Source organism: Balaenoptera physalus (assembly GCF_965194825.1).
Source record: "Balaenoptera physalus genome assembly, chromosome: 3".
Taxonomy (NCBI): Eukaryota; Metazoa; Chordata; class Mammalia; order Artiodactyla; family Balaenopteridae; genus Balaenoptera; species Balaenoptera physalus.
This window is the reverse complement of record NC_138890.1, coordinates 119,945,615-119,973,504: the sequence shown is the minus strand read 5'-3', so window position 1 is coordinate 119,973,504 and position 27,890 is coordinate 119,945,615. Positions and strand designations below refer to the sequence as shown.

The 27,890-nt window shown below is 40.9% G+C and overlaps 1 protein-coding gene across 9 annotated transcripts in view; it reads left to right on the top strand.

Annotated features, from left to right (window-relative positions):
- Positions 1-11,227: 11,227 nt before the first annotated feature.
- ARHGEF28 (Rho guanine nucleotide exchange factor 28) overlaps positions 11,228-27,890 on the top strand; it is a 312,161-nt gene continuing 295,498 nt past the window's right edge. For 2 of the 9 annotated variants that reach the window (XM_082457059.1, XM_082457051.1), the window contains exon 1: positions 11,242-14,410. In XM_082457059.1, coding sequence (XP_082313185.1) covers positions 13,676-14,410 — 735 coding nt within the window. In that variant the 5' untranslated portion in view covers positions 11,242-13,675. Of the gene's footprint in view, positions 14,411-27,890 lie in introns of all 9 variants that reach the window. The other 7 variants (XM_082457061.1, XM_082457062.1, XM_082457058.1 and 4 more) reach the window with 7 other exon arrangements.

Genomic DNA, 27,890 nt, shown 5'->3' with positions numbered 1-27,890 from the left:
TCTTTATATGTTTTAGATAGTACCCCCTTATCAGATGGATGCTTTGTCAATATTTCTGGACAAGCTCTTTGTAAGGTGTCAGTAGGGGAAGGATCTGTAAAATTCCTTTCTAAAACTGGTTTATTACTAAATCCTACTTCAAAATGTTATCATATTTAGTCTTAGGTAATACGATTGCTGCCAAGAAATGCAAATGATTTAATTTCTGTACCCTATGAAGTTTTCATTCAAACGTGTAAGTACTTAACCTGTGGACCACGAATGGGGCTTTGGTGGAGTCAAGAACCCCCTGAAAGGTAAATTCACGATTTGGTGAATGTGTATTATTTTAGGGTGAAAAATCTGAGCTCTTTTTCAAATTCTCAAATGTGTCTGTGACCTCATTCCCTCTACCCCCTAAAGCCGTATGCTTTAACCAACCTAGTGGACAAACATAGATCATTCTTTTGTACTTACTCAAACTTGATATGCTGGGTTTGATGACATGTATAGAGGAGGACAGAATAAACTTTAATTCAAACTGATCATTTTTGTTGGAGGAAAACACATTCACACAATGGATGAAAGAGGATAAGCTTCCCTTTTATGTTGCCCGCCGCACAGATTTGGATCAGCGTTGTACCATGAGGTATGTTTGACTTACAGAGAAACAATTACATTTTGATGCCAACAAAAAAAGCAAATACATGTTTGGTGTGGTTAATGATACTTTCCCACTGAGGCTTTAATCTTGCGGTGTGATATTTGCTTATTACGGTTTATACAATTTGTCATGCAGTCAGTATCAAAGGCGAAAGTCAACCTGCAGCGTGTTAAAAGTTTTACAGAGCACCATTTCCATTCTTCCCTCAAACACTCCTCCCCTGTTTCTTAAGACAGCTCATAACGTGTGACGGAAGAATGCAATGTTTTCTACTAAGGAATGTTTTAATGACGGTATTTTGTATTTGTCATCAAAGCTATCGTAAGGGTGCATTTTAACAGTGCTGAAATGACTGGCAAAACAAATATATCCTGAGCTATGCAAGTGTGATTGGGGCAGGGGAGCAGTGAGAGAGTGATGGCAAATGAGATTTGTTGATAATATGTTTAGTAATCTGGGGTATATCATGAGTGTCCTAGGGGGTCAAAAGAAATTATTTATAAAATTGTTAATGGAAATCATAAAAGAATATTTTTTATCTATAAAGCCAAATACAAAGTTTTACAGAGAAGTTGTGAAAAGCACCTGCCATTCTTTGTTTCTTCTTACTTGGCTTATTGATCTCCTTGACCACCGGGTGGTTCCATTGACAGTTCCTGCTCATCTCCTAGTACTTCACAAGCTGCAACTAATTCCAAAGACCTCAAATTTTAAAAGAGAAAGACAAGAGAGTTTGTAGCTACAACCTTGAGGTTGCAGATGACTGTCAGATGTTTCAATTTGTCATGCGTCTACATTTTGGAGCCTCAATCCAGAAGCCCTAAGGCCCCATTTCACCTGTTGCAGTAGGTCCCCCACCAACAAGTCTAGGCAGGGTGGGAAAGAGAGATTTAAGGACGATAAAGGGGACATTATCTTTTAGAAAAGTTGGAGTTTGGATGGGAGCTTATCTTTTGCATATTAAGCATGACTTTTGTGTCCGTGGCACCTCAGCTATAGAAAAAGAAGATATGTATATTGGGGCAGGGGTTTTGAGGAATATAGGAAAAGATGCAAAGAATATATCTGTAGTGTCTAGAGATAACGTCTTAATAAGGGGCTGATGGAAGATGTTCCTTCTTGCCCCAGATTCCAGGGGAGAATTAATAAGCCCTTCTTGTAACATGAGGGGTGGAGGTATCACTGAAGCTGATGTTGTTTACTCAACAAATAGTTATATGTTGCTTCCACCAGATTTTGTACTAGGCGTCAGAGAATCAGAGATGATTGAAACATACACCTGACCCTAGTGAACTCTCAACTGAGAGAGATGGAAGCCAACACAAACTATCATGATGCCACATAGTAAATTTGGTGATCAAGAAATGCACAGAGCAAGAGGGAAGTGTGGATGAGGTACCTAACCCAGCTTGGTGTGGGGGGATGCTGGAGAACATTTTCTGGAAGGAGAGCCTGAGCTAAGGCTTAGGAAATCAGTAGAAAAACACTGAGATCCACAATATTGTTTTTAGAAGTTATGTGGCTGAGCAGACCAAAGAGATGGGAAGGCTGGGGCTGGTGGTGGAGCCAGATGGACCGGGGTAGAAGTGGTCAGCAAGGCGACTGGGGTTAGTTTGACCATAAAGAAATATGTGACTCCTGAGGCTTCTGAAACTTGCTGCAAGAGGCCATGTAGAGTATCGGTTACTAGTATGGGCTGAGTTTAAATCTGGTCTCTACCACTTAATAGTTTCTTCCTTGGTAATAGGAGACACCACCAGTATCTCAGAGTGTTGTTGTGAGGGTTAAATAAATTTGGATAAGTAAAGGACTCCGGTATGTGCTAAGCATAAGCGGTAGCTGCCACTCTCAGGGTTCTGAGGCTGTGTTCCATAGTGCAATTCCTTACGGCACTGGTGAGTGAGACCAGTGGCCAATGAGAAAATGGCTTTTTAGGAAGGAATGCCAAGAGTAGTTCTTCAGAAGGGAAGCACAGGGAACATTGATGTTTCCCAAGGGTAGAGTTGGAGAAGAACCTAATAGAATTACCTGGGGAGCATTTTCAAAGTACACATGCCCAGGATGCTCCCAGGATATGCTGATTCAGTACTTCCAGGGGCGGGGCCCAGGCATGAGTGATGGGGAAAAGTCTTCCAGGTCATATGTCTGCTCAGGCCCCTGGTCTAAAAAAGCACAGCTGGCTTTGCCTAACTGTGGGATAACGACCCGACAAGGGAATGCATTTAGCGTAGATGCATGCCAGGCACGCTCTGCCGCTGGGTAGCTTTCCTGAATACACAGAAGAAATCAGATCGTTTCCCTTTCCACCCTGCAATTTGATGCTCCCATGTGCAAATGTCAAGAGACAGGGAGCGGCAAAAGATAAAAGAATAGGAGCAACGGAAGAGCTTTGCAACCCAAGGGATTAGGGTAGAGTGCCCTGTGCTTTAGAAATTTGACTTAGGTAAAACAAGGGAGAGTCTGGGGAGCTTTTGCAGAACCTTTGTGTTTCTTACATCACAACCATCCAGGGAAGATATTGATGTGGGTGGATTCCCAAAAGGAGGGGACACAGATGGGACTTTTCAGGCTTGAATGCATCTCCACATTCCGAAAGGGACTGTCCATGTGGGAGTTTGTCAGGAAACACGCTAAAACAAGCACATTGGACACAGTGCACCTAAAGGAAACTTCATTAATATAAAACATATTTATTAAACTATGAAGCATAAAAAAAGGAAAAGAAGCAACAATTGTTAGGCGTCTAGAATCTCAGAATTTCAAATGTCCCACAAGGAGAATTCTACAGTGTCACTTACTGTCCCCGGGGAAGTTTAGTTCCTATGGCTTCCCTCCTGGCTCTGGGGTACTGCGATGGGCCAGTGACATTCACTCCATGGGAGCAGGCTGTACACTGCTGGCTTTAGAGCTTTCATGAACGTCTGTCAGTTGACCTTCTGTTTGCTCAAATGACTCTTATCAGGGCATCTGGTACTGTGTTAGACACTAGGGGCTCACAAAAAAGATAAGTAAGACATGCCCTGTCCTTAAAGACCTTTGAATCCAGAAGGGAAGGCATAAACAATAATGAAGGCTACCATTTTACTGAGTTCTTGCTGAGTACTAGGCTCTAGTCCTCACTACAATCTGAAAAATATGTGTAAGATTCATGTTATAGTCTTCACGTTAATGGTAACTGAAGCATATCTTTGAAAGTTAAAGTAACTTGCTGGAGGAAAATCGTTAGCAAGGGGAAAGTCAGGTCTTTCTGATGCCAAAGCCCATGCTGCTCTTTCTACACTCAGTCATATCCCCTCTTAACTGGCACCATAAACAATCAATTAAAGCACAAGGTGATAACTGTTGTTATAGTAGTGTCTTCAACATACCATGGGCATATGGGTGAGAAGGGAGAAAGGCTGACTTCTGTCATCATATGCAGACCAGAAGTCTACCCTATATTGGTAGTATAAGGGGTACATGGATAAGTGTTACTAAATCTTTTTAGAAAATAGGAGAAGGTTCAAAGTTTCTGAATGGAGCAGGGCCGCACATTTCTGTGAGTTCAGGTATGTAACTACAGACGTATAAATTAGCTACTTAAAAATTTTTAAAAATGTAATTGTGGAAAAATATACCTAACATAATATTTACTACCTTAACCATTTTAGGTGTACAGTTCAGTAATATTAAGTATATTCACTTCATTGTGTAACTAATATATTAGCTACTTTAAAAAGTAGCTATTAGTGTGTTTCTCATTTATTTTTCAATTTTATTTCTTCTATGCTTTTAAAACTCCATATAAGTTTATTCATTTTTCTACCTGTTTCTTTACGGATGATAGGTAATTTGCTAATTTCTTTCTCCCCTTTTCCAATGTAAATTCTTTTGTCTGCCTTATTTTCAAAAACCTTTATCGTCTAACCTAGTCACTTGGCAGAGATGGTTAACAGTCCTTCTTTACTCCTAGAAATCTTGTATTAATAGGAACATCAATGTGCCCAGCTTAAAAAGCCTACATGTTTCCAGCCTCCTGTAATTGACAGGGGTAGCCAATGAGATGTAAGTAGAAATTGTTGGGTGCAGGTTCCAGGAAACTCTTCCAAAGAGGTTGGCTGGACTGGGAGGTATGTCTCTTTTCCTTGCTCCTTCCTTCTGTGTAGAGCATAGATATGATGGCTCATGCTACAGTGACCATCTTGCAATTATGAGGCTACCTTGAAGATTGGAAGCAGTGCTAAAGACGGTGAGGCAGGAAGGGAGGAGTCTGAGGCCCTGATGATGATGAAGCTATTGAAATAGCCCAGGACGTTGTATCTCCGGCCTCCTTTGACATGAAAGAAAATTAAACCTCTATCTTATTTAAGCCACCATTAAATAAGTGGCTTAAATAAGCAGCCAAACCCAATCCTAACTAACATGATCCCTCTAATCTCAATGGGCTGCTCTCCTCACCTTTGCCTGAATTCTGCATGCTCATTGGGATCCATGTTTTTACTCTTACTGGCTGTTTGGCTTGTAGTGTTTTCCTTTCTGCCTTTATGATCATTCAAGTCTTACTTCCTTCATGAAGCATCTTTGGCTACTCCAGTCTTCATAGGTCTCTGCCCTCCAAGCTCCCAGGCTTTGACATTCTACACAATTCGACAGGAGGCTGTACCACTGAGCCCTGGTCACCGCTGGCCATCTGTATGAGTCTACGTTCCTAACTCTAACATAAGCTCCTGAAGAGCCTGGCAATACCTTTTACTGCTTGTGTTCCTCATCTGGGTCTTCTCTAATTAGGAATTTCATTTTCTTTTCCTCCTGACCCCTGATAATCTTCCTAGAGATATTGTAAAGGGAAAAACTTTTTTTTCCTTTCCATAATATTGTAAATAATTTACTTATTGCTTTTGATTTTTAGAAACTACAAAAGAAACATATAAACATTGTAAAAAAAAAAGGCCTTGATGTAGATGTATGTAAATGCAAAGTTGAAGGACTATTCATCTAACCCCCCAATCCTGCTCGTCTCCCAAGAGATAACTCCTATTAACAGCTTCTTGAGTAACTCTTTAGACTAGCTGCAATTTGCAAACATATATTGATCTTTAAACATTTTATTTATTTTATTTTTCAAATATAAAGGGGCTCCCCGTAATAATACGTTCTACAACTGGCTTTTCTCACTTAGTGCCAGAAGCTGGACATATTTCCATGTTAGTACATCTACAACCATATTATTAATTTTTAAACAACTACATAAGTATAGGTGTTCCATAATTTAAGTAACCAAATAACCATGAACAATTAGGTTGTTTCCGATTTTTGCTCTTACAAAAATGTTGCACTAAGCACAATTGTGTATGTATCTTCATGCCCTTGCATATATCTTTAGGATAAATTCTTAGAATAGACTTATGTTTCCCTGAATTCAGAGCTTAAAAAAATGTATCTTTGATACTTTCACTCTCCTTTCTTCTCCTGGACCTCTTTTTAGTGGTATGTTGAATATGTGAGCTTAATCCTTAAAAATTTTACTTTTGATTTCATATTTTCTGTGCATTTGCCTTCTCTTTCTTTTTTTAAAATTGAAGTATAGTTGATTTACAATGTTGTGTTAGTTTCAGGTGTACAGCAAAGTGATTCAGTTATATATATAATATATAATTTATATATTATATATATATACTTTTTCAGATTCTTTTCCATTATAAGTTATTAGAAAATACTAAATATAATTCCCTGTGCTATACAGTTGGTTCTTGTTGGTTACCTATTTTATATATAGTAGTGTGTATCTGTTAATCCCAAACTCCTGATTTATCCCCCGCCCAGTTCCCCTTTGGTAACCATAAGTTTGTTTTCTATGTCTGTGAGTCGGTTTCTGTTTTGTAAATAGATTCATTTGTATTATTTTTTAGATTCCATATATAACTGATATCATATAATATTTGTCTTTGTCTGACTTTACTTTGTATGATATTGTCTAGGTCCATCCATGTTGCTACAAATGGCATTATTTCATTCTTTTTTATTGCTAAGTACTATTCCATTGTATATATATACCACATCTTCTTTAGCTATTCATCTGTTGATAGACACTTAGGTTGCGTCCATGTCCTGGCTATTGTAAATAGTGCTGCTATGAACATTGGGGTGTATGTATCTTTTCAAATTAGAGTTTTTGTCTTTTCCAGATATATGCCCAGGCGTGGGATTGCCGAATCACATGGTAGCTCTATTTTTAGTTTTTTAAGGAACCTCCATACTGTTTTCCCTAGTGGCTGTACCAATTTACATTCCCACCAACAGTGTAGGAGGGTTCCCTTTTCTCCAGCATTTGCCTTTTCTTAAACTTTCTGGGATATTTTCTCAACTTTATCTTCAACCTTCTGTTGAATTTTTAAACTTTACTACCTTATATTTTTAATGTCTGAGTATACTTTCTTGTCCTCTTATTGTCTCCTTTTCATAGCATCTTATTCTTGTTTGATAGATATATTATTTTCTTTTATACCTCTGGAGTATATTAATGAGAATTTATGGAAGTTCTCTTTTCTTCCCTTCACTATCTCTGTTTTATTTTTTTCCCTGGAGCTTAACTTTTAATTTCTATAGTTAATTCTATAGCTGAATTTTGAACTCTTTGCCATATTGTGGATTTCCATATGGTAATATATTTGTCCATATTTGAGGTAATATCCAGGCTTTAGTGATTTTTAGAGCTCCCCATGATATTCCAGTGGTCTACAACAGCGGGAAGGCAAACCACAGCCTGTGGGGCAAATCTGGCCCACTGCCTATTTTTGTAAATACAAATTTCTGGAACACAGACAAGCTCATTTGTTTACATATTGTGTATCACTATTTTTGTACTATCATGTCAGAGTTGAGTGGTTGTGACCGAGACTATACAGCCCACAAAGCCTAAAATATTTACTATTTGGCCCCTTACAGAAAAAAGTTTGCCGGCCCCTGGTCTAGAGGCAGGCAGAGGCCATCTTGTAAGCTCTGAGTTTGTTCACCACTTCTCTTGTGGCTGCTTCCCATGCTCATCTATGGCTGAAATTATTTTTCAAGATGAAAAACAATGAATTATTTGCACTATGAAATAATATGAGAGAGTGCTAATTTAAAGACATTTTCTCTGATAGAAGAGAATTAACTTCCTTTTATGGCAGGGCTCTGGATAGGACACTTTATTATTGAAAAACGAGAGGAGTTAAAGACATGTTATTTTTGGACTCTCCATTTTTTTCCCAGGTCTTTCCATTTTCCTTTGTACATTATGGATGATTCTTAAGTTTCTTCATCTGAGTTGGAGTCTCAGGGCCTCGGTAAGCTTACCTGCCCTACCTACCTCCTTAGAGTCCTGAAGAAAAAGTTCTGCCAAAATATCCAACTTCAGGGGTGAGTGGGAACGGGGTCTTTTCAGAATCGAAAACAGCAACAACAAAACAACGACAACATCAACCACAAAACAGTTCTTGTGCACTGCACTTGGTATTGACTATCTTGGTCTTTTGAGTTGGATTCAGAAATTCCAGGATATTTAACTGAGGCTATTAAAATATTCTTAGATCCTTTAGTGGCAAGATTCCAAACTTAGCTCTTAGGTTATGTATTAGGAGCAATCAAATGGGTCTGAATGAAAAAGTTGAGTTAAAATATATTTATATAGGTTTTTTTTGTGGGGGTGAAACTGATTCATACTAATTTTATTTATAGATTTTCCTGTCTTTTCCCTTCCTCTGCCTGCCCTTTGTAAATGGAAAAACAGGATCTCGATCCTCCTTAGTGAGTAATAGCTGCCCAAAGCTATACGTGCTTTTTGAGGCTTCCAAATGACATCATGTGCAGAACACTGAAGCTGCTTTCTCACCCTCTGTCATGTCACCAGAAGTCTTAAACATAATTCCAGCCCATGTGACAGCTGCACACACATTATTTCCCACCTGTGTTATCTCCTCCCTAATTAAGATGGTGTTAGTATCTCAGTTATCAACTCTGTTTTTTCAGGGCTTTTATTATATAACTGTGAAGACTTGCTCCAGGCTGGGATTTAATATGTTCATGTGAATGTTTAGCAGGTGTTAGGGGATTGGAGAAATGCTAGAGAGTAGTTGTTCTGCCCCACACCCCATACCTGAGCACTCCAGCAGGGCTCTTGGAAACAAAATTGCTGATGATGGGAGATTATTTATAGACACATGCATTTGGGGCATTATCCAGCTGGCCTGCCTTGTACAGTTATGCCTGCGAGATCAAAGAGGGCCCTTGGAGTTGGTTTAAAATTTAAGAAGTCATCTACAACTTGAGGACAGCTAGAGTCATTCCGCAAGGATAAAACCCAAACATACCAGTGATGCAAATAAACAATCACTTTTTGGGATAAAGGCTGCTCTAGATCCTGGGATAAACCTTTGAAGTTCCTTGGGTGGATCATGAATAGTATATAATGCCCTTCACAAGTCAAAAAGGTCTAGCTTTCTTGAAAGGCAAGGGAATTTCAACAAAAAGTTGGTTTTCTAGAAAGTTTGGTTCGGAAGGTTTAGAAAAGAGTAGAGTGACTGATGATCTGGGTAGTTGTAGACCAGTTGACAAATGGGAACCAAAAAATGTGCCTGAGCTACAGTCTGCATACTTCCCCAACTGGCCTTGCATTTCAGAGGGTCCAAGAAGGGTGGTCCCCTCTCTACTCAAACCCTTGAAACAGCACTGTCTGATGGAAATTTCTGTGATGATGGAAATGTTCTATCTCTGTTGTCCAATAGGTACATGTGGCTACTGAGCACTCAAAACGTGGCTAGTGCAATGAGGAACTGATTTTTAGATTTTATTTCATTTTAATTAGTTTAAGTAGTCTACTAGCTAATGGCTATAGTAGCGGACAGTAAAACAATCAGTAATTTTTGTTGAGGTTACTGTATTGAATAATAGTGATGAAGGTGATGTTGTTTAGCCATGTATGGCCACATTTAAATTTTTAGGAGCTGATTAGAATTGGTGTTTCTTATAAAATGGAATCTCATTATTATGTTTTCTTCTTTTCATAGAAAATCCCCTGATAAGTTCCTGAGATGGGGTCCTGGATCTGGAAGGTAAAAAAAATTGGTGCTGAAAGAAGGCCGATGTTACAGAGAAAGGGTCTCTAGATAGTGTGTCTCTATAGACTGGCTCTGGAGGTGGAAAAAGTCTCTAATGGTAGAATTTTAGAGCCTTAGGAACCAGCTGACGAGGGACAATGTTTTATCAATGGAGCATCCCCAGTGTTCCTCAGATCACTCATGTAGGAAGTGATGAACTCTGTGTGGTTATAGGGGCAGCTCCACTCAAGGGACAATTTTTGTCTTCCCCAATATCTTCCTGTTCCTGTAAATATCAGTATGTAAATATCAGCCACAATAGGCTTCATGTGCTTTCCTAAAACTACTCGGGACTAAATTAGACTGAGCACACAGTCACATTATGACTTTTGTGGGCCCTAGGCACTTTTGCCTTCATGGGTTGCTTCCTCCATAAAAAATAAAGTAAAATAAAATAATTACATCTTACGACTCCACTGTTATAAAGACAAATATATTAATATTATATGTTAAAACATTTTCTTTGACCTAAAAGTTCATCTTTTTTCTTCCATTATAAAAGAAATTAAAACATTTTGTTGGTTTCTAAAAGTATGGTGGGCTTTGGGCACTGAGCCTGCTGTGCCTGGGGGAGAAGTTGGCCCTATTTGAGAGGCTGTACCTTCCCTTTAGGGAAGTCCTCACACTTAAAAACTGGCTCGAGGGACTTCCCTGGTGGTCCAGTGGCTAAGACTCTGCGCTCCCAATGCAGGGGGCCCGAGTTCAATCCCTGGTCAGGGAACTAGATCCCACATGCATGCCGCAACTAAGAGTTCGCATGCCGCAACTAAAGATCCCGCATGCCGCAACAACAACAACAAAAAGATCCCTCATTATCCCTCATGCTGCAAGGACGATTGGCATGCCGCAATCAAGACCCACTGCAGCCTAAATAAATAAATAAATGTTAAAAAAAAAAATTAAAAAAAAACTGGCTGGAAATGGCCTATTCTTTTCTTAAAAGATTGCAAAATATATTTTTAGTTGGTGTACAATAAATATTAATTGATTAAAAATATTCAGAGATGTCAAGACTTCTAACAATACGAATATTTGTCTACTTTTTGTTCCTAATGTCCATTTTGGACTTACTATTTGGCTACTCAGAGTATGGTCCACAGACCAGCAGCAGCGGCGTCACCTGGAGCTTGTCAGAAATGCAGAGTATCAGCCTCCATCTGATACTGAGTCAGAATTTGCATTTTGACAAGATCTCCAAGTGATTCACATGGACATAACACTGAAGCACCACTGGCCTGCAATTTAAACAGGATTGTTCATCATTAGTAGAAATGAAAGAGCTGATTCCCTTAGCCTCCTTTAATCGAGGGCTGGCTCTCATTCTTCTCCAGTGGCAATGAATTCAGTTCCTTTAGTACAGCTCTTCCCAACTTTGGCAGACCATTGGAATCATCTGGGGAGCTTAAAAAAAAACCAAACCCAACGTGTGGGACCCATCCCCTAGAGATTCTGAAATAATTGGTCTGGGGTGGGATTGTGGGAATCAAGGTCTCATTTTTAAAACTTCTAAGGTGATGTTAATGTGGAGCCAGAATGAGAACTGTGAGCCTTTCCCCACAAGATTTGCCCCCTGGTTTTGATCATTTTGGCCTCTTCTGTATTCCCTAACCTTCTCACTCTGAGCAACCAAGTGTATAGTACAGAACTAGTTTCTTACCTTGGAGTCTGACATGCTCTATTAATTCTCAACGTTCTGAAGTGTTCTCCTAGTATATACATACCCCGAAAAATTAATTGCCACCATTTCCTACATCCTTATTATGTGTCCCATAATCACCTTCAGTCATTTAATCTTCACCATGATAATAAATACTATTCTTATGCTCATTTTACAGCTGAGGAAATGGAGGCTTAGAAAGGCTGGCTCTTCCCAAGCTCATCCAATTTCTAGTTCCAAAATTTGTCCCCCCCCCACCCCAAAACTATTGTCCTCTACTGTCATGCTTTTATTTAGGAAACACTGATAATTTCCTAACTCATATGTCCGAACATTAGATTTACCATTATTCAGTCTTTGAGAATTACTGGCAAAGGAAATAGAATGAAGACCAGGAAAGAATTAAGTAGCTAACAGAATTTTGAGTGGTTTTAATCCATTAAAGAAAAGTTTGAAAATTGTGATATACATTTTCCAACCTGCATAACTGATATGATACTTCACTTGAAAAAAACAAATATTAAATACTCCAAAGGTACCCTGTGTTAGGACTGTGGAGATTACTGGGATAAAAAACAGTCTTTGCCCTTGAAATGACAAGTGAAGAGGCTAAGGACCTGAATTAGTCTGACATATGACAGTGAAAAGAATCAGGTGCTAAATTGTGTGGTAAGGTCATTAAGCTTTGCCAAAGTTCAGAGGCTGGCAGAAACTGGACAGGATTTATGGAGTTCTGTCTGAAGTCTGTAAGGATGAATGGAGACTGAATAACTAGAAAAGACAAAGCTGAGCTGGGACACTGGCCTAATATTCACTGGGAAGTAAGAATTTTCCCAACTGAATTATCAGCCTGGTTTCTTGTTGGCTGAATGTCCCTTTTCTGGGGCTGGAGAATACGTAGTCTTTGAATTCTAAACAAATGCCATCTCAGCCAAGCTTAGCACTATCTCAGTGTCCTGAGTGACCTATATCTGGAGCAGCAAAATCAATCAGATGCAGAGGATTGATAGCTTCCTGCTGCATATATCCACGGCTTCTTTTAAGGTTGCTAGAGTACACTTTACTTAATATTGAACCAAGAGAAGTTGAAAGCCAAGTACTTATTTAAATATTTAAATATTTAAATATTGATCAAGCTCAGGGCTTGAGAGAGGGCAAGAAAACTGCAGATAGCATGATTATATGTCCTCAGTTGCTGAGGGTTCCACAAGTACTAGTTTTGCTTGTTTGTTTCTTAATTTTAGTGGGGAAGGAGGTTTGGGGTAACTTCTTATAAAAGTTGGTCCTCCTCCCACATTTTCTTATTTTTTTTCTATCTACATATCTGACAGAAGTAATGAAAAAAAGGAGGGGGGAGAAAGAAAGAAAAGAAAACGCACAGTACCAGTGATGTAAAAAGAAGCATAACAACAAAGGCCACAAATTCATCAATGTTTTTGCTCACCACGGATTGGAAACCATTTTTGTCAAGTGTGTTGTTCAGTTAATCTCCAGTACACATTTTAGGGTTGGAAATATTTTTTAGTTTTGAAAAATATAAAACTTTTTATTTTTTTTGTCTTGAGTACTTTGAAGTCCTGGAAATGGGCAGGAACTTCTTTTTCTTTAAAAGGCAGTCCCTGAGGCCAGGCCTTGGGGTCCCAGCTCCGAGAAGCAGGAGCTGGGATTGCAGCATGGGGTCAGGCGAGCTTTGCCAGGGTGGGGTCACTTTATCAAGGCAGAAGCCCGGACCTTTGCCTTGGAACAGGGTGAAGGACACAAGGCAGGGTTTCCTTGCTCTCTTCTTCAGCCTTGCCTTCTTCCTCAGGCTGCTCTGTCGGCAAGGTGGGCTGGGCAAGGTGAGGACCAGGAGGGAGGCCAAAATGGCTAAGGCCCAGGAGAGGTGTTGGTGACAGCTGGGGAGGGGTGTCTCGGTGGCCAGCTCTCTCGGGCTACTTCACTTGAAAAAAACAAATATGATATACTCCAAAAGTGCCCTGTGTTAGGACTGTGGAGATTACTGGTTCTGCGGGCGGCAGGTCTTCACAGGAAAACCAAAACAAAGACTCAAGGTAATTATTAGAAAAATCAAATCGGTACTTTTGCCTTTAAAGCTGCTATCATTATCTGAAGTCTCTTTTAGGAAGGCCTGGCTGATGGAGAGGCTTCTCTGCTTGGGGTTGCGATCAGTTCTAACCAGAAAAGTGCGTTGATGGTAAGGGGGTCCCTCTCATATTGCTGTTCATGGTAAGAAAGAGGGTTTTCATATTATGGTGACTTCTAATGGAGCCCCTTGCTGGCGTGAAGGCGCAGAGAATCGCAGCTCGCGAAGCTCTCGGCTTGAGGAACCTGAGCCTCGAGAAACAAGAGGGCGTCTACAGATGTTTAGGTAAGAAATGGGCCACGTTAAGTCACAACTGTGGTGGCTTTTGGCCGAGGACAGCCTGGGGCTGCCTCGGGCCAGGCACATCTCCTTTCAGGAGCCGGCAGCCGACCCCTCCCTCTGGCGGCGCCCAGGCGAGGCCAGTGGGGTCCGGGGCGCGCGGGCGCCGCCACCAGGGCGCAACCTCGCGCTCCCCGGGCTCGGAGCCCCCGCCGGTCCCAGCGCTCGGGGCCGGGGGAGCGAGGCCGAGGCAAGCGGCCGCGGGCGTTGGGAGGGGGCCGGCGGAGCCCGCGCGGTCGGGCAGCTTCAGGTTTCCTCCTGGAGCCGGTGTCGGGCGCGGCGGCGGGCGGGCCCGGCCATGTGATGCCGGGGCCGGGAGGCGGGCAGGCGGAGATCCAGCGGCAGCCGGCAGGCGCGGAGCGAGCGGGGTGGCCCCCGCCGCGGGCGCAGCCAGCGCGGCCCCGGAGCGCGGCCTCGGCTCCGCCCCCTCGCGCTGCCCGGGCCGCGCCGCCGCGGGGCGTGGGCCGCTTCGGGAGATCCTGCCCGGCTCCGGCGGCGCGTTCCGGGCGCCCTCGGGGAGGGCGCGGGGGCAGCGCCTCGCTCGGGCGTCGGAGGCTGCGGGACAGCACCTCCGGGTAAGTGCTCTCTGGGGGCTCCATCCCCGCGTCTCCCGGCCGCCCGGGGTGGAAAAGTTTGGCCGCCTCACCTGAGTTCGCCCTCGAGGAGCTACTTTTCTCCAGGGTTCCGGAGGGCGCGAGGATCAGCGGAGGTGGAAAGGGGGTGCTGCCGCGGGCTCGGCGGCGCGGGGGATGGCCGCCGCCTCCCTGTCCTCGGGGATGGCAACAAGTGCAGAGGCGGCGCGGCCGGCGCGGCGGCTGCAGCTGCGGAGCGCTGGGTCGCCCGGACCGCGCGGCCCCTCTCGCCCCCGCCGGCCCTGCTCAGGGGACCGGGCATGGGCGGGTGGAAGCCCGGCCGCTGTCCTTCGGGCGCCGGGGAAATAAATGGTCTTCTTGCGGTGGAGAAGGCAGAGCCTCGAAAGCTGGGGCTTCCCTTCCCCATCAGTGCCTGGCTCCGGGGTGAGGGTGCTCGGCGGGGCCGGGTCGCCAGAGAGCAGCAGACCAAGCGGAAGCTCAGGACACAAGCGCTAACATTTCTTTCATGTGGAAACACATGTTGTGCTTTAAAAGGCATCTATAGTTATCTTGGTTAGGAGAGGCGGCCAGAATTCCGTTGGACTTCCTTAGGATTATTTCGTGGATCTGTTTTCCTCTTGGAAACCTGGGGTGTGCCTGGTGGTCCCCTAACCTTCCCGTGCTGGGAGTTTCCACAGGGGCATAATGACGGCCTGTTGGCCAGGGAGGCATCCTCGCCTATGCAGGGCTTTGTGGAAGCTGGGTGCACAGGCAGCCTTGGAAACCCAACTCTCGTTTCCCAGACACCAATTAGATTTCCAGGAGAGAATCCATCTTCCTCCCTAGGAGCCCACAGCGCCCCCCCGCCCCCCATTGGTTGTAGCTGGCAGCAACATCTGTGTTTGCGTAGCTTCTCCCTTCTTGACCTCTGCCTGAGTCGAGACAAGTCCCCGCAGACCCAGAGTTAAAGAGGTTTACCACCAGACCCGCGCCAATTGGGTAAGAAATACGAAAACGTAAGATGTTTAGAAGGAACTGATCATTTGGGGTCCCATGGGGTCCCTGGTTTTCTAAAGCTTTGCCATCTTGTGTTCTAGGCCCTGAAGATGTCAGGGGAATTGAAGTCCTTTTTTCACAACAAAAAATCGAAGACCTGTTCTCTTGGGTTCTGTGGGTTGCTCTTTGCACATCATAATCCAAGCAGATTACCTGGGAAGCTTTTTAGTATAACTGTCTTGGGTTTTTATATACACATACTTAAAGCACATAGGTATTTGCCTTATCTTGATTAATAGCCAATCTGATTCCTTTGTAGTATTTGGAGCAAAAGAAATTACTACTGCAAAAACCTTTGGAGTTTTCTTATACAACATAGTATTTCAGTGTAATGTTCTGATGTGGACTTTCTGTGTGATTATTGTGCTCATTAACTTTGATCAAACAGGAATTTGGATAGCATCAGACCTCATATTTAGTGGTTAGAGAAACTGAGGCACAGAGCTAGCTATTGGGCGTTTGACTCAGGTGAATGTCCTGGCTAATGGGAGAATGGAGAACAGAGAATCAGTGTTTGTCCTCCTTTTGATTGTGTTTTCTTCCTTATCAAAACCACATAGCCTGGCCAACCAAGAACAGGTTATGTAACAGGCGTGTTGTTAGACTTTCCTTTGAAGCACTTCTCCTGTCCTCTAAGCAGTTCAGAAACACTTAAAGGTAAAGAGGAAATAGTAGTTGGTAACTAAGGCTCTATGAAATTTCATCAGGGGCCTCACTTGTGTTTCACACCTTTTTTTGTTTAATCATGTGAGTACTGCAGAAGAGTTTGGAATATTTTCTCATTGTGCTCTTATAAGAAACTACTGTTGTGGCTAAGACTTAAGTTGCACAGGAATTTCAGGTGAGCTGTGACACATGACCTCCTTTGGTAAATGAGAAAAGGATATGTGTTTTAAATAGGTATTAAAACAAATAAAGGAATATAATGTTACTTCTATATTAAGCATTCTGTACAAAATTGGTAACCACTGTATTGGTACTTAAGCTCTAACTTCAAGTTCTGCCAGAGTTTATGACCAAGTGTGACTCCCCAGAAAAAAGGTTTATGATATATTGGTTTGGCCAAAAAGTTCATTCGGGTTTTTCCATAACATCTTATGGAAAAACCTGAACAGACTTTTTGGCCAACCCAGTAAATGTCGGAAAACCCTTTACAATTGGCACATGGTTAGAATGGTACTGCAGAGAGTCCAAATTACTCTCAAACTCCCAGGCTGACTGTAATTTTATTATGCTTTAATTTACTGATCAGATATGACAGATCTGGTTTATGTAGGGTTTGTCTAATTGCATTTGTATTTATGTTGCTTTAGTGAAACAGAGAAGCTATAGGATAATTTTCCTGTGACCTTAAATTTGTTACGAAGAGATGGGTCAAGCTGGGCAACTCCCACTGAGAGTTCTAAATTAAAAACAGTGTTATACTTGAAGTGCACCAAATTCAGGGAATTTTGCCATGTCAGAGTTGTACTGTAAATATTATGCCACGCTGTAGGGCTTGAGTCCAGATCCCTCCCGTAGGCAAAGCTGGGCTTAGAGATATTTTTCTTACGAAGTGCAGGTCAGGTACTAGACCACAGAGCATTTTGCCCTGATTGGATGGTACTCTGCCATTTTTGTCCAGTCTCTATAATCCTTAGTTCTTTTGTAATTTTCCAGGTATTTAAAAGTTCTCAAAACCTCAAAGCAGTGTCGCTCTGCTATGTTGCCATTTTGATGGTCTCCATCATGCCCCTCTCTTTTTGTGAACATTTTCTTATATTTATTCAACAAATATTTGAGGGCCTACTATATGCCTGGCACTGCTCTCTACTTTAATTCTCTGGACTGTGGATTTCATGTCTAAGACAGTACTTTTCTGATTTTAGAATTTTTAGGATCTGTTGCATTTTGAGTGGGCCTCTCCACACTCAACACTAAGACATTTGGCTGATAAAATGGCAGGTAATTTTTTCTGTGATAGTACATCTTCTTAACTTGACTGCAATTTTTCCCTTGAAATTTGCTCTTTGGCACATTGAAATTTGCTTATTTCTACCATTATTGCTCCTGGACTTCTTCTCCTGGATAACCAAGGTAATGAGATTTGACATCATTTTTAGTATGAAGGAAAGTGAAAACAATTGAATATTGGGCAATTGTTCCAGTGATCTTGGTTTTGAACACTTTTATAAAAAATGTATTTTAATTTTCAGAGGTGTGTTCTCTTATTTTAATCCTCAGTTTATTAATTTGAGGTTTGATTTCTGTAGAAAGTTGATGTAAAAAGAATGCCTCATAGCCACGAGTGAAGGCCCGCATAGATGGTGATGGGCAACGACACCTTCGCTTTACATAATAGCACGTGTACTCAGCACTCAGATAACATTCTGCCTATTTCAAGTGGCAGGCTTTGTTTGACTGGTGTGCACATGATCATTTTGCCTTTAAAAAATGCTTAAGATGTTAACATGCTTTCTGTATTTCCCTCAAATATACAGACATTCCCTTAATAAATAATCATGAAATATATTGCATATATTAATGAAATGTATGGTTTAGCTCTTAAATTCATTATCATACACTAGTGATCATGCCCTTTTTAAGGCTTGCACCTCTTCTTCCATCATTTTATAAGTTAAAGCAATTATCTTTCGTAAACTATAACCAAGTGGTTAAGAGTGGGGACTCCGGAGCCAGCCTGTCTCATTAGACGGTCCTGGCTCTGTCCTGGCTGTACCACCTCTCTCTACCTCAGGTTTCCCATCTGTAAAATGGGGATGATCACTGTAACCTGCCCTCTAGGGTTGTTGGGAGAATTCACTGAGTTAATTTGCAGAGAGCCCTTCTGGTAGTGCCTGGTAGAGATTAAGTGCGAGAAAATGATGGTTATATTTATAACAAATAGAAAATAGACATTTTAAAAAAAAAGGAGCTTGAGCAGGTTTTCCAGGTTTCAGAAGGCAGTGAGATGTCCGTGTGATCTCAAGGGGAAGCGCCCTAGGCTGGGAGTCCAAGGCAGGGATGGAGACTGTTGCCTGTGGCCTCTCATCTGTGTAACCTTGGGCAAGTATGACCCCTCTGTGGGTCTCAGCTTCCTCATCTGGTCAAACGGAAAGGGGTAGACTTGATGGTCTCTAAGGACCTCTGGTTCTAACATTCTATACTGTCCTGAAATTTGAAGGTGAAGGAGGGCGTTTGTCAGTTCAGCCGTGGCTGTCTTGGGCAACACAGGACAGGAATGTACTGTCCACAGGGTCAGAACTGCGCCTGCAGCGGGCGGTCAGTAAACGTTTGAAGGGATTATGAAATAATACTATTAACTTACCTCACCTTGATCACCAGACAGTCATCAGGTTGAAATGACTGAGTTATCTTTCTGGACTTAGTCCAGAGAGATTTTAGACATGAATGTCTGGATCCCATGCATGTGGGGCATAGGCCATCCTGCTCCCTTTCTTCTGTGGAACCCCTTCTTGTGGAAGAGGGGTGGGGTAGATCTGGGAAGATGAAAGACAAGTGGACTGATTATTTCTGAATTTCATGATTAAAGTATTTCCACACCTGATACACAGGAGAACATCACCAATGGCCTTTGCAGGGGTGCTGTAAACTAGAAGGGCTTGGAGCAAAGGCAGTCTCATTAAGGACTTCTGACCATTTGTGAAGATTAAGAAGTTTTCGTTGGGCTGGATGGTTCAGGCGAAGTCTGTGGAGCAAATTTGTCTCTTCTCCCTAATGACCATTGTTTATTGTCTGTGCATGGTCCTTTTTCGACAGTTTTCCTCATTTTCTTGCTCCACCAGCCTCCTGGTTTGCTGTGTGGCCAGGTGTTAGTTTCAGAAAGTAGGGGGTGCCCAGTGATTAATGAGATTATGGGTTATTTGAGCCCCGAACCCTGGATTCTGAGCCTGGCTGTTCGTTGGGATCACCTGGGTTCATAATCACTCAGCTTGGGCCTGACATCTTTTTTTTTTTTTTTTTGATGTGGACCATTTTTAAAGTCTTTATTGAAATTTGTTACAATATTGCTTCTGTTTTATGTTTTGGTTTTTTGGCCGGGAGGCACGTGGGATTTTATCTCCCCGACCAGGGATTGAACCTGCGCCCCCTGCTTTGGAAGGCCAAGTCTTAACCACTGGACCGCCAGGGAAGTCCCCTGGCATCATTTTTTAAAAAGGTGATACTAGCTATTTATAAAAGGGTTTGCTAGCCATTTACCTAACCTTTAGTGTTTCTGGCTTTCTGCATCCGAAAGAATCCAGGGAAGGGTAATTCTCCTGGTATCCCTTTTAAGCTATGGGCAAGTCACCTGTCTCCTACTGCCTCCTCTTGTGTCCCCCAACCCCTGCTCCCATTAGCCAGGACTGGTACCTGCCTGTGGAATGTGCCGTGTACTTCCTACCTTCTTTGACTTTGTTCCTTTGTTCCCTTTCCTTTCTAGCGAAAATCTGTTGCAATCCTCAAAGCAAGTTCAAACGACCATCTCTCTGAAACCCTTGACCAACTTCTCAACTTTCCAACTTGACTGTAGGCCCATTGATGGCAGGGACCCTGATTTAGGCTACTCTGTAGGGGGCTCCACAGAATATACCTGTATTGGTTGGTTGGTTAGTAATTTTGCTAACTGTCATGCCAACAAGTCCTAGTTTACAGCATCCCCATAGAGGCTCATGGTGATTGTTTTCCTGTGTATAAGGTGTGGATCGCATTGGAAAATATTGGGCTTCAGGGGAGGAAAGGAGAATGTTGCTCAAGAAGTTAGATTGCTAGTCCTTCTCAGATATAAATGAGAGGCTACGCAGGCCTGTCTTAGGAAATTGTATGTTCTGTCTGGGGAAATGAATGAAATTCTTGTTCAGAGTTAGAATCTTAGGACTGAAACAATCCTGGAAGGTTTTTCTCTAGTTTCTAGCAGGTGAACAATCCCCCTGTATAGCATACTTCCACATGGTTGACCATTTGAATACTGTCCTTGAATACTTTCAGTAATGGGGGACCAGTAACCACAGATACCCCAGTCTATCTTTGTTTTCCCCCCCTCAACTTAAGATACACACAATTATTTGTCAAAGTGTGCAGTATGATTTGATATACATGTACATTGTGGAATGATTACCAAGGATAATTAACACATCCATCACCTCACATAGTTAACTTTTTTGTGATGAGAACACTTAAGATCTAATCTCAGCAACTTTCTAGTATACAATACAGTATTTTTACCTATAGTCACCCATGCTGTATGTTAGATACTCAGAACTTTTCAAGAGGTACAGACTTTCAGTTATATCTCCCTGTTTACTCATTCCCGCAGCCTCTTGAGTCACCATTCTATTCTGTTTTTATGAAATTGGGCTCTTTTTTTTTCATAAGATTCCACGTATTGCTGATGTTGTATAGCATATAGAATTTGTCTCTTTTTTTTTTTTCTTATAAATTTATTTATATTTTATTTATTTATTTTTGGTTGCATTGGGTCTTCATTGTTGCGTGCGGGCTTTCTCTAGTTGCTGCGAGCGGGGGCTACTCTTTGTTGTGGTGCGTGGCTTCTCACTGCAGTGGCTTCTCGTTGTGGAGCGCGGGCTCTAGGTGCGTGGGCTTCAGATGATCTTCCTGGACCAGGGATCGAACCCATGTCCCCTGCACTGGCAGGCGGATTCTTAACCACTGCACCACCAGGGAAGTCCCTAGAATTTGTCTTTCTATGGTGGCTTATTTCACTTAGCTCTATGCCCTCCATTTCATCCATGTTATCGCAAAAGGCAAGATTTCCTTTTCTAATGGCTGAATGATATTCCACTGTGTTACACATATTAGATTTTCTTTATACATTCATCTTTACGGACACTTAGGTTATTTCCATGTCTTGGTTATTGTGTATAATGCTGCAATGAACACAGGAATGCAATCTTTTTGAGATAATGATTTCATCTCCTTAGGCTATGTACCCAGAATTGGGATTGCTGGATCATACGGTAGTTTATTTTTAATTTTGTGAGGAATTGCAATCCAGTTTTCCATAGTGGCTGCACCAATTTACATTCCAATCAACAGTGCACCAGTGTTCCCTTTTTTCTCCATTTTCACCAGCATTTATCTCTTGTTTTTTGATAATAGCCATTGTAACAGGTGTGAGGTGATCTCATTGTGGTTTTGATTTGCATTTCCCTGATTGGTGATGTTGAGCATCATGTGTTTGTTGGCTGTCTGTATGTTGTCTTTGTTAAAATGTCTGTGTAAGTCCTCTACTCATTTTAAAAATGAGATTATTTTTTTTGCTATTGAGTTGTTTGAGTTCCTTATATATTTTGGATATTAACCCCTTATTAGATATATGGTTTATAGATATTTTCTCCCATTCTGTAGGTTGCCTTTTCATTTTGTTGATGGTTTCTTTTGCTGTGCAGAAGCTTTAGTTTGATGTAGTCCCACTTGTTGATTTTTTTGCATTTGTTGCTTGTTCTTTTGGTGTCATATCCAAAAATCATTGCTAAGATGTTGTTAAGGAGCTCCCCTGCCTTATCTTCTCCTAGGAGTCTTATGGTTTCAGGTCTTACAAGTCCTTAATCCATTCCAAGTTAATTTTTGTGAGTGGTGTAAGATACTGGTCCAATTTTATTCTTTCACATATGGATATCCAGTTTTCCCAACACCATTTATTGAAGAGGCTATCCTTTTGTCATTGAGTGTTTTTGGCACCCTTGTTAAATATTGACCATATATGCATGGGTTTATTCTGGGCTTTCAGTTCTGTTCCATTGGTCTCTATGTCTGTTTTTCAGCCAGTACCATATTGTTTTGACTGTTATATTGTAGCTTTGTAATATAGTCTGAAATCAGGAAGTATGATGCCTCCAATCTTGTTCTTAATATTGCTTTGGTTATTCAGGGACTTTTGTGGTTCCATATAGATTTTAGGACAATTTTTTTCTATTTTTCTGAAAAGTCATTGGAATTTTGATAGGGATTACTTTGAATCTGTAAATGGCTTTGGGTAGTATGGACATTTAAACAATATTAACTCCTCTGATTCATGAACACGGATATTTTTCCATTTGTTTGTCTTCAGTTTCTTCAGTGTCTTACAGTTTTTGGTGTATAGATCTTTCACTTCCTTGGTTAGACTTATTCCTAAGTATCTTACTGGTTTTGATGCTATTGTAAATGGCATTATTTTCTTTATTCTCCAGATAGTTAATTAGTGTACAGAAATGCAACAGATTTTTGTTTGTTGATTCTGTATCCTGCAGCTTTACTGAATTCATTTATTAGGTCTAACAGTTTTTTTGTGGAGTACTGAGAATTTTCTATACAAGATCATGTCATCTGAAAACAGACATTTTTACTTCTTTTCCTATTTGAATGCCTTTTAATTCTTCTTGCCTAATTGCTGTGGCTAGAACTTCCAGTACTATGTTGAATAGGAGTGGTAAGAGGGGACATCCTTGTCTTGTTCCTGATCTTAGAGGGAAAGCTTTCAACCTTTCACTGTTGAGTATAGTATTATCTGTGGGTTTGTCATATATGGTCTTTATTTTGTTGAGGTGTGTTCCTTCTATACCCAATTTGTTGAGTTCTTATTAAAGGATGTTGAATTTTTGTTAAATGCTTTTTCTGCATTTATTAACACATTTATTGATTTGTGTATGTTTCTTTTTTCATTCCTTTAAATGTTAATCACTAAAAACTTCTCTCTTAGAACTGCCTTTGCTACATCCCATAAGTTTTGGTATGTTGTGTTTCTATTCTTGTCTCAAGATTTTTGAATTACTCTTTTGATTTCTTTGACCAGTTTGTTTTTCAGAGTGTGTTTTAATTTCCACACATCTGTTTTTTTTCCTGGTGTTCCTTCTGTTATTGATTTCTAGTTTCATACCATTGTGGTTGAAAAAAGATATTTTATATGACTTTCATCTTCTTAAATTTGTTAAGATTAATTTTGTGACCCAACATATGATTATCCTGGAGGATGTTCTGTGTGTGCTTGAGAAGAATGTGTTTTCTGCTGCTGTTGGATGGAATGTTTTGTATGTTTGTTAGGTACATTTGGCTTAAAGTATAGTTCAAGTCCATTATTTCCTTATTGATTTTCTGTCTGGATGATCTATCCATTGTTGAAAGTAGGTTATTGAAGTCCCCTACTCTTGCATTGCTGTCTATTTCTGCCTTCAGATTTGTTAATAATTGTTTAATATATTTAGGTGCTCCAATATTGGCATGCATATAATTACAATTGTTATATCCTCTTGATGAATTGACCTCATTATTATATAATGACCTTGTCTCTTCTTATAACTTTTCACTTAAAGTTTATTTTGTCTCATAAGTATAGCTACCCCTGTTCTTTTAGTTTCCATTTGTATGGAGTATCTTTTCCTATCCTTTCACTTTTAGCCTATGAGTGTCCTTAAAGTTTAAGTGAGTGTCTTGTAGGAAGCATATACTTGGGTCTTGTATTTTTGTCCATTCAGCCACTCTTTGTCTTTTAATTTAAACCATTTACATTTAGAGTAATTTAGTTATTGATAGGTAAGGACATACTATTGACATTTTGTTAATTGCTTTCTGATTGTTTTGTAGTTCATTTGTTCTTCCCCTCTTGCTCTTGTCCTTTGTGAATTGTTGAGGTGGCCTACCAGGGTTCTACTACTGTCCTTTTCCTTGTGGGGTGAAATCCCTCCATGGGGATCCTTCTTGGCACCAAGCTGCTCTGGACTGAGGGATAGAGGGATGCAGGTAAAATGCTTCCTATGCTTCTCTCTGCTGTCATCCTCAGTTTTTGAGCTCCACAGGGTTTCTGCTGCTGCTTTGTTGTAGTGTAGAGCTTTCCCAGGGCTATTTTCATTGGTTTGTAGGTGGTCTATCTTTGGAAACCTTTAGGCTGTTAAAAAACCATTTCCCCTGTATTAAATTTTATAGTTCTGCTGCTTGGGGGCCATTATGAACAATTTATTACTTTTTTATTTTTTATTTTTTTTAAATTCTTTATTATTTATTTATTTATTTTTGGCTGTGTTGGGTCTTCGTTTCTGTGCGAGGGCTTTCTCCAGTTGCGGCAAGCGGGGGCCACTCTTCGTCACGGTGCGCAGGCCTCTCACTATCGCGGCCTTTCTTTTTGCGGAGCACAGGCTCCAGACGCGCAGACTCAGTAGTTGTGGCTCACAGGCCTAGTTGCTCTGCGGTATGTGGGATCTTCCCAGACCAGGGCTCGAACCCGTGTCCCCTGCATTGGCAGGCAGATTCTCAACCACTGCGCCACCAGGGAAGCCCCTGAACAATTTATTTTACATAACAGCCCCCTACATTTTTGAAAATTAATTACATACCCTACCTTTAAGCCTTATTTAAGTTGGTAAATCTCTTTCAGCTCTTATTAAGTGACATGATTTTGAATCCTCTCACTACCCTGAATACTGAACATATACCAATTTGCTATATTTTTCTTAAAGTGTAGTACTTCCGGATGCTGACTGATGGTGCAGAGTATAGTAGAACCATTCCCACCCTTGCTGAGACCCGCCTCACCCCCCAGGGAAGCACTGAAACCTCATAGTTAAGATTACCAGTTACAGAGTAGAAAGTTGGGGAGACTCTCAGCTCTGCTACTTTCTACCTTGTGTTGGGCAAGTCATCTAAACCTTTAGTCTCAGTTTTTACCTATTTCTCTTATAGGGTTAAAAGGACACAATAAGATAGTCTATGTAAAATGCTTAGCACAGAACCTAGGACAGAATAATTTCTCAAACAATGGCTTTCCAACTATGGTCCTTCTAAACAAGGCCATTGACTCTTGATGTTCAGTCATCTCAAAATAACCAATTTGTTTTTACACTTGTTGCTGCTGAGCCCCATCTCCTCATTCATGGATGTGTGCAATTGGCTTCTTAGTCCTATAAATAAAACTTAATATTTATCTAAATTTTCCTGTATATGACCATCTGTTCTAGCCTTTCAAAGTCTTTTAGATTGTTTATCTATACATTTATCATTCACTACCCTCTTTTGTTCCAAGTTGTCCACAGATTTGATATGCATTTCTTTAATGTCTTAAGGAAATAATAAAATTATTGCCTAGGCTGAGGTCTAGGGCAGAACGATTTGATGTGTCTATACAAACTTCACTTCAGATTGATGTTTATCAATTTCAGGTAGAGTTGTTCAGCGAATTACTCCCATTTGCACTAGCATCGGATTCTTAATCCTCCATTCTGTCATAAGGATATATGCTTTGTCAACCAAATCTACTGTACCTCTACTATATAGAGTTACCAGTTTGGTAACCACATAATGGAATGGGGTTATTGTCCCGTGACTTATTCTTGGGGAACCCACACTGGCTCCAAGTAGTCACTGCTTCCTCTGAGGTACTCAGACATCAGCCCTTTAATCTGTTCTAGAATCTTGCTTACGATCAATATGAAGCTCCTTCTGTCTGTAGTTTAGAATTGGCTTTTTTGAAAATTGGCATGATATGTTCCTCTCTCCTATATTTGAATTCTGTCATTGTCCACAGTTCCTGACTGATTATGGTTGGAAAATCTCATTGGATTCTTTCCTATCTTGGCCTGTCCAGCAGCCTGCAACTTATTCAGAGCCTCTAGGTGCCCTCTTATGATCGACTTTCCCACTTACAGATGTTTTTTCTGTCCTTTTCAATTGGAAGGTTATCTCTCTCCAAGAGGAGACAAAATCTCAATAGCTGTAGAGGAGTTCTCCTTATCATTCATCTACACTACATCACCAGTCCTAAGCAGACCTATCTATCCCTTCCTTGATGTTCTGGCTTGAAAAATAAGTTGAAATAAAAATCTGATTATCCTTAGTTTTTTGGCAGCCTCATGTTATTTGGGGCTTTAGTATGTGTGACACAGTTCTTTAGAGCATGATATCCTCATTATTTGTACTGGAAAAGAGGCAGGGGGGAGGATAAAAACAAAGCAATTCTTCTTATCATTTGAGTAGAAAAGAGCACAAACCTAGGAATCGGGAGCTCCTTGAACATAATGATCTCTCCACATCTCCACAGAATCCATATCCTCTCCAGATGGGAGGTCTTCAATTAGTTCTATGAATCATGATGATTTCTTTAAGTAGTGATTTCATTGATTGATGATAACGTTTGGAGGTGGATCTGGGTGGGATGGAGTGACAGAACACCCAGTATGTATCACTACATATATTTATGTATAAGAAACAGCTCATCTAACTCTTCAGCGTTGCCTTTTGTGAAATTGCTAGCTTTGCAACTTCCTTCAGAAGTTCTCAGGGATGAATTTCTGGAAGTTGCTTTTATACCGGTTATCACAGCCCTTAGAGACTTAGCCAGTCTCCTGCTGGCCAGTCACCATTCTTGGTGGTCAGGGGCAATACACAAAACCTATTATTAATGCTTTATTAAGTTTTAAATTGATGGATTCTTAGGGGGAATAAAATAGAAGCATTTCTCTTCAATTGTTATGTTTCATGTTACACTAAGTTGTTATATAAAATGCTTATGTATTTTTTCTTCTCCTATTTAATAACCAGAAATGTTGATAGCTTGCTTATTGAATATAAAACATAGTGTCAAGAATCTTTAAAATCTTTAAAGTCAGCCATGGGAATTCGAATGGTTCCTTGTTCTTTACTTAGAAAGGTTGCACGGAACCCTACTACACTGTTGGTGGGAATGTAAGTTGGTGCAACCACTATGGAAAACAGTATGGAGGTTCCTCAGAAAACTAAAAATAGAATTACCATATGCTCCAGGAATCCCACTCCTGGGAATATACCCAGACAAAACTATAATTCAAAAAGATACATGCACCCCTATGTTCACAGCAGCACTGTTCACAATAGCCAAAACATGGAAACAACCTCACTGTCGATTGACAGATGAATGGATAAAGAAGATGTGGTACATATATACAATGGAATACTACTCAGCCATAAAAAGAATGAATAATGCCATTTATAGCAACATGGATGCAACTGGAGATTATCATACAAAGTGAAGTAAGTCAGAAAGAGAAAGACAAATACCATATGATATCACTTATATGTGAAATCTAAAATATGGCACAAATGAACCTATCTTCAAAACAGAAACAGACTCACGGACGTAGAGAACAGACTTGTGGTTGCCAAGGGGAAGGGGGGAGGGAGAGGAATTGACTGGGAGTTTGGGGTTGGTAGATGCAAACTATTACATACAGACTGGATAAACAACAAGGTCCTAATGTACAGCACAGGGAACTATATTCAGTATCCTGTGATAAGCCATAATGGAAAAGAATATAAAAAAGAGACTGTCTGTATGTGTATAACTGAGTCACTTTGCAGTACAGCAGAGATTGGCACAGCATTAAAAATCAACTATACTTCAATAAAAAAAATAAAATAATAAAAAAAAGAAAAAATAGTTTCCATGGGACAGGAAATATGAGGCAAAAGTCTCATATCCTTT